The following is a 12,853-nucleotide window of genomic DNA, read 5'->3' on the forward strand; positions in this document are numbered from 1 at the left end:
GTACACCGGCATGATAACGTGGTAGCAAATACCTATACTAATCTGCGATGTAAAAGAAGTTCAAGTGAGACTTCACAGCTGTTTCAGCTCTGATCTGCAAGTCAAATGTCCCTCCAACGTTAGCTATCTTTCAATCAAATAATCTTTTAGATTCAAATGTTTTCGGTCTTCTGATTCAGATTTGAGGACTAGCAGGTCTTTCAGACGTGAATTCATGATTTCACTCTGAAAGACTTACGTATGAATATTACTGCGAGCTGAAACATTATAGTTTTGGATCATCAGGTAGCCCAAGGCTCCAGTTCATTGTGATCCAATAGCTTCCTTCAAAAACATGCTATTTTGTAGCTGATCTTGATGAAAGATATGAATTTATGTAGTTTGGTGGCACCCAGAAACTATAGTATAAAGGACACAAGAATAGTATCATGGCAATGAAAAAAGCGTTTTATTTCACTCCAGTATCATAGCTATGAACAAGAAACAATAATGGTATATGCCAATACCCAAACCAGACTCCTCGCTAAATAGTAGAACGATAATTTGAAGACCAAGTAAAACGAATTTATACTACGGGCTTGGACCTCCATCAGGTAAAGCAGGCAAAGGTTTCTGCTCATTATAAGCCTCTTCTTGTGTAGGTGTTTGAAGGGATTGAGATTCCCTGATATCATCAACAATTTGCCCTTCCAATGCATCGTGCTGAACACCCGTGGACGTGGAGTTCACCTCGTCCATGGGATCGTGACTCTCAATATCACTAGGCGGGGGACTGGCCAGAGCAGTCGGGTTTCTATCTCTGACACCCCTTTCTTTCGCGTCTGCAACTGACAGAAACGAGGCAGGTGAAGAATTATGGGATCTAAGTGAAGGTCCAAATGATGAGGTGCGAAGAAGTTCATGTTCTTTCGAAGCAGATAGCAAGGGGTTAGAATTTTGGTATTTCATTGTAATGCTTCTGCGAAGTCGAGAAAAGGTACCAGTTGTTGCTCCAGTTATAGTGCTGGTGGCTGTGTCGTCAAATGAACGTGGAGGAGTCAGCTCGTTATCAGAGCGGGAATATGTTGATATGGGTGTTGGAGGACCCCAACCTCTTGATCGGGAGCGCGAGTTGACAGATTCATCCGAGGGCTGACGTCGATGGTGGCCGGTCCACGTATTTACAGGCGAACTTGCGTCAACAATGTAATCTTCGCGGTCCCGGGAGGTGTAACCCGGCATATCGATTGGACTTTCCATACTAGTAATGTTGCTGGTTATGCGGGAACGTCGATTATGGAGAGAGAAGCTGAGAGGCTCAGCACTGGAGACACGAGAGAAAATTACGAGGCCGAGACACAGAAGAAGCAGTACAGATTGGATGATAGACATGCGCTTTTGAAAGACAACTTCATCGGCTAGAATATTGAGACGAGCACTAATAGCCAGGATTTCTCGGCGAGATTCTTCTCGTTGACTTTCAAGTGAAATAACAGTCGATTGCCATATTTCATCATATTGTTGACGAAACACGCGGAGTTCCGTAAGAACTGTGCTATTGAGATTTTCGAGAAAATCAGTTGTCTTTTGAAGTTGCCTTTTTTCAACCTTCAAGAAGGCTTCTCGTAGCATCTTTGATTGCTCCTCAATATACTTCAATGATAAAGTTGAGTTCGTTTCCAACAGCTGCAAGCGTCTTGACACAGCCTTGAAAAAACTTTCTTGAATAGTGGGTAGAGAGGCAGATCCAGAAGAAGTGTTTGTACCTCGCGTCTTATTTGTACTTGTAGCATCTTGAGATTTGTTGACTATAGTAGTTGTGGAACTTGTTGGGATTGTTGAATGTGAGTTATCATGGGTTATTTTGGAAGATTTGTGGGTTTCTTGGGTAAGTGACGTGCTTGCTAGAGATGCTTTATCCTCGGACAAAGTTTTCTGTGCGGAGGGGCCGGTGAAAGGCAATGCTGAGGATGTGATCCCGTTATCTGTGAATGCAGTAGAAATCATTTCAGGTGATGGTGGAACTTTCATAGTAGTCTTGAAATTATATGACTCATTCTCCACCGCGGCCTGACTTGTGAGAATATGTTCCGGAGCATCTGAAGGATAGCACAAGTATAGAGATTGTATAGAGAGTAGTTCAAAATCTCTGGCTATGGGCTTCTTCCAAGGAGAAGTTGGTGTTGGCGGTGGTTTAAGGTGCGTCTCCGCTGGCAAATCCTCCCTTTGAACGTCTCGAGTAGTATATAATACTGTAGGCTCTGCCTGGTTACCCGATGTCACACGGATAGCTTGCATTTCAGTCGATGTCGGCTGAATTATTTCTGCTATAGCTTCTGGAACAAATCCTTCTTCAGGGTCCTCATCCGCTTCCTCGTCGTCATCGTTGTTAGCTTCTGTATCCTTCCAACTTTCAAGCATGCGAGTGCCATGAACTCTCACGAGCGAGAGTGGGCAATAGTACTCCTTTCCGTAATGTGTCAAAAATTCGATGCGTATATACCTTGCCCAAATTTGCGGATTCTCTATTAGAAAGGCTTGTATTTCTCGCGAGTTGCGAGCTTCATAGACACCCAAATCTTTCCACTTGTCCGTCTTCACAGGCCATCGATCGCTAACACTAACTCTAAATGTTCTTAGCATACTGGAAAAGAACTCATAATTCGCAAGAACTAGAGTATCGATCCATATATCTTCCTAATGACTTGTTAGCAATGTGATTACTGCTGCGGGGCAGCACAACTCCTACCGAAAGCTCAATGACTAAAAACTTGTTCAGTGTTTTACATTCCGAAAGCATATAGGAATCCTTATTCTCTATCAACACAGCTTTTGAATTTTTTGCACCTTGATGGGTCTTCAAAACAGTAGCTCCAGCATCAAATGATGCATAGGAAAAACGCTCTTTGCAGGTCTTGCCAGCATCCTTACTTCGGTGTTCTTTTCGATGCCCAGAACCACCTTTCTCTTCTTGTGAATCCTGGTTCGAACCCATGCCTTTATCTTCGGTCGTTCTTGCGGTTTGCTCAGCCCCTCCATTCCGGAAAGCGCCAAAGTCCAAATCAATTTCCCCATCATCTCCAAGAGACTCAAGATTGTTTTGAAATGCTTCCGACTCTCTTTTCCTAGCCGCTTCGGCAGATCTTCGCTTGCCCAGATTCAAATCTTGCTGCCCAGCTTGCTCTAATGTTTGTTTCTTCCACTCTTCGAATGACAAGAAAGAGGCATCATTAAGCTCTCCTTCATCGACGGTAGTCGGAGATGCCGTAGGAGACGGTATTTCTGGAGATGGGCTAGACGATTTAAGATGAATGACGGATATACCACTTGTTTCGCTCGTAATTGTAGCTTCGTCATTTATTTGGGCGATAGGCTCGCTGAAAGAAGGTGTGTCCGATATCGTGACAAGTACAACATCATTTTCCTGGCTTTCGAGAGTTCCAGCTGCACCAATAACATTTGTTTTTGTGGTTGGCGGAGAGTCCGTGCTACTCCAAGATGAACGAAGACATTGTTGAGGTAATTTATCTGTTATGTAGTTGATCGTTCTAAACTCGCATGTTCCAGTAGTATTCGGGACATTGATTGTAGGGCCTGTGCTGGCAGTGGTTGGCACACTGCTCGCGATTGTCCGGTTAGGTAGGCAGAAGAGGAATGAAAGCGCAGTTGTTGCCACGATATATCGATGACATGCGAAGAACATTCTGGCTCGGCGGCATAGTGTTTTGGATTGAAGGCGGGATGTTGAGAGGGATGAATTAATGAATTAGCTTCGATAAAGTGCCACGGCGTATCGGAAGTAACAGCAATCCAACTGCAGATTTAGGACAATGCACGCACAGGCAGTTTTGTGGATTCAATTGTGCGGTGAGTAAAATGCAACAGAGCAAAACATAATTTTTCTTTGGTTCCTTGTTTCTTCCTGCTGTTCGTTTCCTGTTCGAAGGTCTGGTTAAACTCACTTGTTAAAGCTAGATCTAGAAGCGGTCATTTCTCCTTTGGTTTTAATTGGTTCTTTCAGTCCTGATTGCACGTGATCCCTTCAAACTATTAAGACCCTTCAATTTTTCTCCATAATGATGCATGAACTTTGGCCCACGATAGTCTAGGAAGTGGGATGTTTTGAACGCTAGTCCCACGATACAGAGCTTTCCACATTTTCAAGATAGTGGGGTTTATTTACTTTGATGCAAGTACAACAGTGAAGCATTTCTGCGCTATCAAACATGATGTATGGTAATATGTACCGGTATGCTATGTTGTCACGGGCTTTAGCTCTCTGATTCATTACTTTGCCCCTCCCTATGACTTGGACAAGACACCCCTCCGTGTATGACTACAACGGCTCGACCTCCCTCTCTAACCATCTCATAGTGAGCTCATCTCCCTTAAAAAAGTCTTTAGTTTTGGAATAAATATCAGCATGATACTCGTTCAACCAGTGCTTTTCTTTTCGGGTTAGGAGAGTCTCGTCGATAAGTTTCCGGCAGTATGGCACCATCGTGACATGCTCAAAGCCCAAATATGGCTTGTCACCAAATTGGTGCTTCGTCTCAACCTCCTTCACCATGATAATGTTTTCAATTCGGATACCAAAAGAGCCATCCTCGTAATACCCAGGTTCGTTGGAGATGACGTTTCCAGGTGCTAGTGGAACCTCCGAGTATTGAATCCTGGTCCCAATTCCTATTGGTCCTTCGTGAACATTCAAAAACGAACCAACTCCGTGGCCTGTTCCATGCCTGTAGTCCAAGCCTTCTTCCTGTTTGTATCTTAGCATCGTAGGAGCGATATCGAGCGATTGGACTTACCCAGAGGAACTGTCTAGCAAGGACGTCGAGAGCAAACCCGCTAGTTCCTTTAGGGAAAATGGCCATGTCTAAAGCAATGTTGCCTTTCAGAACTAACGTATAAGCCTTCTTTTCCATTTCTGTTGGCTCGCCAAAATGTAGTGTACGAGTAGTGTCAGTAGTGCCGTCAAAATACTGGGCGCCAGAATCACATAAATAAACAACCTTTGGATCGATTATTGAGCAGTTGCCGGGCTCAGGCTTGTAATGAATGACTGCTGCATTAGGTCCAGTGGAGGATATTGTGTCAAAGGATAGCCCAACAAAATTCTTCTGCTTTGACCGTAATTGCTCGAGTTTGTCAGCCGCGGTAACTTCATCCATCTCTACTTTTTCGACTACGAGCTGATGCTCGAGCCATGCAAAGTACTCGATAAGTGCTGCTCCATCTCTAACATGACAAGCTCTCATTCCTTCTAGTTCGGTCTCATTTTTGACAGATTTAGCGTCCCCGATTGGGCTTCGCACTTCATCGACTTTAGCATCACCACCAAGTGCGCGTTTTAGTGCCCATGATGCCCTGCTTGAGACTAGGAACTTCTTGACTTTGGCGTCTTCTGCATCCAGAGATTGACTCAAGACTTCAACGTCCCCAAATATCTTCGAATAGTCTCGAACAGAAACTCCGTTTTCATTGAGATGCGCCGTGCATTCATCACTCAATTTGCTTGAATCCACGTACAAAGTAGCGGATGAAGATGTGACGGAAGCGTAAGAGAAAAAAACTGGGTTGTAAGGGATATCGTTTCCACGCAGATTAAATAGCCAAGCTATTTCATCTAACATGGATACAATGATACCGGAGCTCTTTTTCTTCAACAATTCCTTTCGGAGATCTTCGAGTTTAGTCTTGACGTCTTTCCCGGCAAATTTACTGGCCAGAACCTTGACGGGCTCCTTTGGTCTGGATGGACGACTGTCTCCCCAAACAAGGTCCACCAGATTTTCTTCCACGGCAACCAAGTCATTTCTACCACAAGCAAATCAGTATCTTGCATATAAGGCGTAGATCAGAGACGACCCTCTATGGACTGTAAAAATAATAGATGTATCATGCTTACCCGCCACGTTTTTTTATTTTCTCAGTGAGTTTTCGGGCGTCAGATGCAGACATGATGGTAGGATCAACACCGACAACTTTTCCGTTCTCAGATTGTTCAGCGGCCCATTCTTGCCACGTTGGTACATCCTGTAGACCTTGTTTTAAAAGGAGCCAATTGTCTATATTATCATGATTAGTCTCCAAGTGATCGGTAACCATAGGAGGATGCCGACAATAAGATAGATGCCAGCCTTCCGTAGGACTACAGTCAACCCGATTTACTTACCATCAAGCTGGCGTGAGGCCTGGTTGAAATATCGGCCTATGAGAAACTTAGTAAAGTCTTTACGCAGACCAAATGTTACAACCTACCATCCGTGGCTAGAGCAGCTTTCTCCAGAGTCACTACTGCACATCCAGCTGATCCCGAAAATCCTGATATAAATTCCCTTCGCGCATCACACGCTGCAATATATTCGGAGCTGTGGCTATCTTCCGAAGGAACAACTATATGATAGTTAGGCAGAGTTGATATATGGAGGAATGGCCACTAGGTGACTTACATACTGTAGATATCGACCTTGTTCTTTTTCATAAGCTCCCGCAACCCCGCCAAGCGCTCCGTTGTATTAATGCTCTCCATATCTGTTTCTAAGATCTCGTCAACCCCAAGCCTCAATAAAAAGAGCACTCCTTGGATCTGCAATGCACGTACTGGCAAAACTGGACGAATATCGAATGCGAGTGTTGAGAGATTGTGCGAATGGTTGGAAAGAGCTACAAGAACGGATTCCACGTAAGCAACTATTTAAGGGACGGAAGTATCGCATTGGGTTTCCCAAGAAGGTAGGTAGTGGAACAGAAATGAGTGGCCAAAGAAGATGGGGCAGATAACAGCGAGGCTTCGGTGTAAGGTTAACGTGAAAGAAGGTATGAAATGTGTAGATCTAACCAGTTAAATCAAGAAACTTATATTATGTAACACAACAACACTCTTTGTAATTTGATTGTTGAGTGTCTACTTACTCGAGTACTATCTTTCTATATTGTCATAAGCTGTTTGAATCTCTTGTCTACATTCCAATGAGTGTACTCTTCACTGTACCATTTGATGTGCTAGACATGTAAGTTGGAACATTGGATAGTCATGAAATGATCTGGTGAGGCTACCTCAGCTACTACCACCTCGAGGCTACTGGTGGGCTGAGGTGGGGTTAACACACCTTATCGAACAACCAAATAGAAGCTACTCAACCTACAACAATATAATAAAATAAGATCAACTACTTGTTCAAAATTGGTACAATATTCCCCAAAATAAGAATATTCTAGTTGCAGATGGTTCTCGAGATTCCTCTTTATAATTTTTATCAAACCAAGAAGTGATAAAATAAAACTAGCATGAATTGGCTTTTATAGCGACGATTAATCAATTCTTTTCTATCCACTCTGCGAGGCTTATAAAGGCTTGCTTGCTACCGCTATCCAGAAGGCTGGCCCAAAGATTCACCGGCCATAACAAAACAAACAATTTACTGCAGAACATCTTGCACATTTCTTTCCCTTCCACGTCATAGATCTCCAAAATTTGAGTTGAAGAATCTCCCAAAATTATAAACCCAGTATCTTTTGGCTTCGGTCATGTATCAAACTCAAGCCTCCTCCTAACCCGCCCTACTTTTAGATCGCGTGTGCTTCCGTTTTTGCTTGATTGGTACACAAACGATACCCTTTCAAAAGGATATGGAGACCGAAACGTTACCTTCATCACTTGATGAGGTAGAAGCTGTAAGTTCATCTTTTTCTATATTGTCCTATGAGAGTAGTTGAGCTGCTTGAAGATGATGGATATTTTGTTTAACAAAATTTTGCTGAATATGGAATGTCACGAGATCACAGTCAAGATATGTCTTCCTAGCAAACACACTCACCTTATTAAATTCAATTTCCAATCTAGAAGACTTACTGATTTGACTATAGCTCGTTCATCAACTATACAAGGCTGGTCCTCCTCAACAGGTTTCAAAAATTCAGGAAACTCTCCAAAAGCTACAGAGTTCTCCTGCTGGTTGGGAGCTGGCCAATGGCCTACTGGGCAGCAACTCGGAAAATGTCAAATTCTTTGGGGCATTAACGTTCACTATCAAACTCAACACAGATTCGTACGTAGGCTGGTCCCTGGGTTTTTGATCATTATTGAATTCTACTAATGTCCTTGTACTAGACAATCTCTACAGGATGATGATGCGCAGATTGTGCTACAACAGATCATTGGATGGCTTATCAAGTGTTTGAATTCTGGCTGCGGAGCACTTGTCGTCAGAAAACTATGCACAACATTAGTCACTTATTTCCTTCATTTCTCTGGCTCTTGGGCTCGTTGCATTTCTCATCTCACATATTGCCTATGCCTTGGCGAGGCCGTTCCTTATCAAAAAATCGAGGATGCTCCTATTATGGCGGTCCTTGCCCAGAATCTACCAGATGACAAAAGTCTGGCGATACTGTGGTTCTCAGCTACTTTGGTAGAAGAAGTTGGAAAAACGGATTCAAATTCAATGAAGCAGTGGGTATATCAATTCTCTACAACCAAGCCAGTTGCTAATATCTCAGACACAAATTTCACGAATATGTGGTTCAGAATGTTGAAGACATTGTGACCATATTGACAAAGGGCATTGTAAACACACCAGGGGTTCCTATAAACACAAAGGTTCGCCAGGAATCAATGAAATGTTTTCAGGTTAGTCTTCAATCTTTATTTACTACCACCTTTTGCATCATAGGCATTGCCATTGCACAAGTAATATATTGAATGGCCAAGGTATGCTGAAGTATCTAAAGGTTGTTCCTTGGATTGCATTTGAAAGCCTTGTGAAATGAACAGGTTATTCGAATTGACCCATACAACTCGATTTTTGAACAGAGCCAAAAAGCCTTGGTTGTGCCAGAACATGTTTAATATCCTGAGAGTCATTTTTGCACCGGTTTCAGAATTCATACTAACATGAATAGTCATGGGTTCTTTACTCTCATCGTGCATTTCTCGATGCCGCCATTGTTCTTGCTCCTTTAAGAACTCTAACTCAGCCTGCATTGATGCTGATCATCGATAATGATTTATATGAAATCACTGTGGAGCTGTTTGCAGACATACTAGCCAACTACTCGTCCTTTCTCTCCGAGAATGACTTCACGATGCTTTACGATCTCTTCAGTAGCTCTTGGGCACAGGAAAGATATGCGAAATTGGTCCAAGGCGATTTTGACTTTGATTCAGTGCAATTCGGCCAATTCCTATTAAGTTTTGGCGATGCCACGGTGCAAGATCTAGCTCAAAATATCTCGACCGATTCTAGAAGTCAGCAAATACTTTCTGCTCTTGTAGGACTACTTGGCGCAGATGGCTACATTGTCAATGAAGACAAGATATTTGTCCCAGCAGTAGAATTCTGGGCTGTTTATCTGGAAACTGTACTCGACTTGTCATACAACGTGGATGCTTCACCTCCTTGGCTACCAGCAGCGAGATCAGTGCTGATGCAAGCAATCGAGAAATGCTGGCATAAAATGCAATTCCCTCCCAAACATGAATTCAGTTCGTGGGATTCAAATGAGCGTGCTGCCTTCAAAGATGCTCGAAGAGACGTGGGAGACTTAATACAACAATCTTACATGTTACTTGGCTTACCACTTGTTTCTAGCTTCGTTGACCTCATTCTAAAATCGGTTGAGAAAGGAGACGCCTGGGGCGAACTAGAAGCCTCATTGACCTGCTTATCTGAATTTCAGGACTATATCAAAGAAGAGTCGGATGAATACTTGGACAAAGTTTTTGGATCGCCACTTTTCTCTATGCTCACAAGGTCCGATTCAACTGTCCCTTCACGCACAAGGCAAGCGTTCCTCATGGTCATCAATGGCTATCCAGACTACTTTGAACGTCATACACAACATCTTCCGAGCGCTCTTAATCTTATGTTCAGTATGCTACATTCACCAACGTTGGCCAGGGTAACATCAAAGTCAATCGCGATGCTCTGTTCATCCTGCCGAAAGGTACTTGTTCCTGAACTTGCGGCGTTTCTGCAGCAATATAGTGAGATCAATCGAGAGAACTCTGTGGAAAGTTATGCAAAAGAGGGTGTCATTGGCGCTATAGCATCAATTATTGAAGCAATGCCGAACGATGAATTGAAGCTGGCCCCTCTTAGACAACTGTTGGAATTTGTCCAAAGGGACCACGAACGAAGTCTTCATTTATTGAGCACAAATTTCACAAACGTGGCATCAAATACACAGGTGCCGGATAGCCAAGTAGCTGCTGACGAAGTTGAACTCACTGCTATAAGATGTTTAATAAGTATCGGAAAGGGTCTTCAAGTACCTGCGGATACCCCTGTTGATCTTAATACTAATGAAAATAATTATTCATACTGGAAGAATGGCAATGGCAGAGGAATTCAAGTACAGGTTTTAAACATTCTTACCGCAGCTAACGAAGCCTTCCCCGGCCATGGTGAGATAACAGAGGAAATCTCGCACGTTTTTCGCACTGGCTTGGTCGAAACTGATGGCCCATTTGCTTTCCCTCCTGAAGATGTTGCTAAGTAAGTTACTTCTGAGCATGTTATCGTAGCCTTTGTTCAGTGCTAACTCAATGACTTAGATTCATCTTCAGATCCAATTATCAGACGCCTCGTATTATCACAGTCATCAACACCGCCTGCTCACTCATTAATTCATGTAGCACAGCATCAGATGAGCGCAACCATCAGGTTTCAAGTGCCTTGTTAACATGGGTCTCTGGATTGGCGGAAGCTATAAATCACGGTAGGTCCTTGTATTCGAACTCGCAGTTTTATAACAGAATTTACCAAAAAGGAGGAAAATTTATGCTAATAAATTACAGAGCCCAGCAATGACCCAGAGATCTCGCAACCAAGCATCGAGTTCCTCCATCGTCTAATCTCCACCCCTAAAAATCTCCACATTCTCCTTCACCATGAGCCCAAATCCTCGCTTGAACATATTTTCATGTTTACCCTCAAAGCCCTTACAGGCCGGGATCCACTACCCAAACAAAGTGCTGCTGAATTCTGGGTAAGTTAGACCTGACTATTTATCCCAGTTCCCCCAAATAATATATCAAAAACTCAAAGACTAACCCTAATCTAGGCCTCATTCGTCTCCCTCCCTACCAACAACCCAGATACCCACGTCCAACAAGCCATTACCAACGCTCTTCAACATCTCGGACCCCTCCTCGCCCAAGCCCTCATCTATAACATTGGTGGTGGAGCCGCTCGCAGCGAACTCGACAAACTTTCTGACCCGCTGCGAAAACTTGTTGTGAGTCAGGTGCGAGCAAAGAGTTGGTTGGAAGCGGCGTTGATGGATGGAAACTTCCCAAGTGACAAGATAGATCAGAAGGAGAAAATGGTATTTTTGACCAAGGTCATGAAGTAAGTTGTTCATTATGATGTCTGTTGTGAGAGGGAAGTTGTGAGCTAACTTTTGTGAAGTCTTCGTGGTGCTAGGGGAACAAATTCGGTGGTGAGAGAATTCTGGTTAGCGTGTCGAGGATCAAATTTTGCATATGTTTCTTGAGATGGAGAAGAAGGGGTAGATGGACACGACCAGAATGTGGATGAATGAATATTTGGATGGTGCCAAGAAAGGAACTATTCTACAATTGAATCCAGATAGCATTGTATTGTACACGATTGAACGCCTCAATCAATTTTAAATAGATAGACCAATCCTTTTTCCAGCATCTCATTTTCTATTTATGCATCCTCATCCTCTACTTGATCTGTAAACTTCTTGAATAATAAATACACTAGACATGTAAATCTAGAACCAACATGTATCTAAAATCGCATAAAAGCAGCCATAGCGAAAGTTGTCCCAAAAGAAACTTTGAACGCAACGTTTTCTTCTATGAGCGAACGTAGATTCACATGTTTGATATAGCGCTGGATACGATCTGTAGGGACGATATCGAGGCCGTGGGAAGAGGCCCACTGGAGGGGGAATGTTTGTTAGATGGCGGTGAGTTTATTCGGAGGGGAGAAGAAGATCTGTAAAGCAAGAAGTAGGTTGGGAGAACGTACTTGTATCCCAACAACCATTAAACCGATTATTAGCGCTAGCGAACGCGAAAATGTACTGACTGCCAGACCGGCTCCTAGTCCTGTGGTGGGTTGGGTGTTAGTGGGAGTTCTTTGTGTGATTTGTTCTTAATGGCTCTCTCTCCCTGCTGCCTTATTTTGCTTCCCTCTTGACATCACCTAGTTTCCATATCCATATCCATATCCATTCTCTCTCTCCTCCCTTCCCCTTCTCTTACTCTCCCTTTCCCCTTCTCTCTGTCCCCTCATACTCGAATAACTCAAACCAAACCAAACCAACCCCAAGAAAGGAAAGAAAAAACATACCAACAATACTCCCACTACTAATCTGACTCACGGTCTTCGAATCCAAGCCACCTCCCTTCTTGACAAGTGGCGTGCTCCTATTCCCATTTTTCGACAGCGGCGAGGAAACTGAATCCAAGCGAGCGGGGAAACGGTGCGATTGGAGAAGTGTGTAGGAGGTGTAGGAGGTGAGACCTAGTGCGGAAGCTGTGAGGCGGGGAGTACGGAGGAGAAGGCGGGACATTTTGGGGGGTTGCGAGGGGGTAGGGTTGATGAGATCAGGATTAGAGTTGAGGTGATAGTGAGAGGCAATTGGAGGTGGTAAGTGATGTTTGTTTGTGTGTATATTTGTTGGATGAGATGTGAATTGGAGTGAAGTACAGTATAGACCCATAAAGTCAAACGATGTTGTATGTGATATGCTATGTTTCTGATCATACATCAAGTGACGTCACGATATCGATAAGGATAAGAGTAGGAACATTTATTATTATTTCTCTTTCATAGAAGACTAATATGTCTCTTACCTACCTACATATAATGAAAGACTTGACGTTATTGAT

The 12,853-nt window shown here is 43.3% G+C and overlaps 4 protein-coding genes across 4 annotated transcripts; 1 reads left to right on the forward strand and 3 right to left on the reverse strand.

Annotated features, from left to right (window-relative positions):
• Positions 1-570: 570 nt before the first annotated feature.
• On the reverse strand, positions 571-3,682 carry EAF01_005105 (uncharacterized protein; the record flags this gene model as incomplete). The annotated part of the gene is made up of 2 exons (XM_038913360.1): positions 571-2,676; positions 2,729-3,682. 2 exons carry the CDS (start codon positions 3,680-3,682, stop codon positions 571-573), a joined length of 3,060 nt encoding a protein of 1,019 aa, XP_038771446.1.
• A 633-nt stretch (positions 3,683-4,315) lies between these two features.
• Positions 4,316-6,701, reverse strand: EAF01_005106 (uncharacterized protein; the record flags this gene model as incomplete). The annotated part of the gene is made up of 7 exons (XM_038913361.1): positions 4,316-4,741; positions 4,791-5,799; positions 5,891-6,050; positions 6,158-6,193; positions 6,244-6,378; positions 6,439-6,522; positions 6,587-6,701. The coding sequence occupies 7 exons, from the start codon at positions 6,699-6,701 to the stop codon at positions 4,316-4,318; spliced, it is 1,965 nt and encodes a 654-aa protein (XP_038771447.1).
• A 475-nt stretch (positions 6,702-7,176) lies between these two features.
• On the forward strand, positions 7,177-12,333 carry EAF01_005107 (uncharacterized protein). The gene is made up of 10 exons (XM_038913362.1): positions 7,177-7,659; positions 7,852-8,033; positions 8,096-8,437; positions 8,485-8,614; positions 8,887-10,481; positions 10,541-10,704; positions 10,784-10,974; positions 11,050-11,336; positions 11,397-11,900; positions 11,991-12,333. The coding sequence occupies exons 1-9, from the start codon at positions 7,615-7,617 to the stop codon at positions 11,479-11,481; spliced, it is 3,021 nt and encodes a 1,006-aa protein (XP_038771448.1). The 5' UTR covers positions 7,177-7,614; the 3' UTR covers positions 11,482-11,900; positions 11,991-12,333.
• EAF01_005108 (uncharacterized protein) lies at positions 11,745-12,534 on the reverse strand (the record flags this gene model as incomplete). Its single annotated transcript, XM_038913363.1, has 3 exons — positions 11,745-11,897; positions 11,988-12,067; positions 12,312-12,534. 3 exons carry the CDS (start codon positions 12,532-12,534, stop codon positions 11,745-11,747), a joined length of 456 nt encoding a protein of 151 aa, XP_038771449.1.
• Positions 12,535-12,853: the final 319 nt, after the last annotated feature.

Source organism: Botrytis porri (assembly GCF_014898465.1).
Source record: "Botrytis porri strain MUCL 3234 chromosome Unknown BPOR_006, whole genome shotgun sequence".
NCBI classification, from domain to species: domain Eukaryota; kingdom Fungi; phylum Ascomycota; class Leotiomycetes; order Helotiales; family Sclerotiniaceae; genus Botrytis; species Botrytis porri.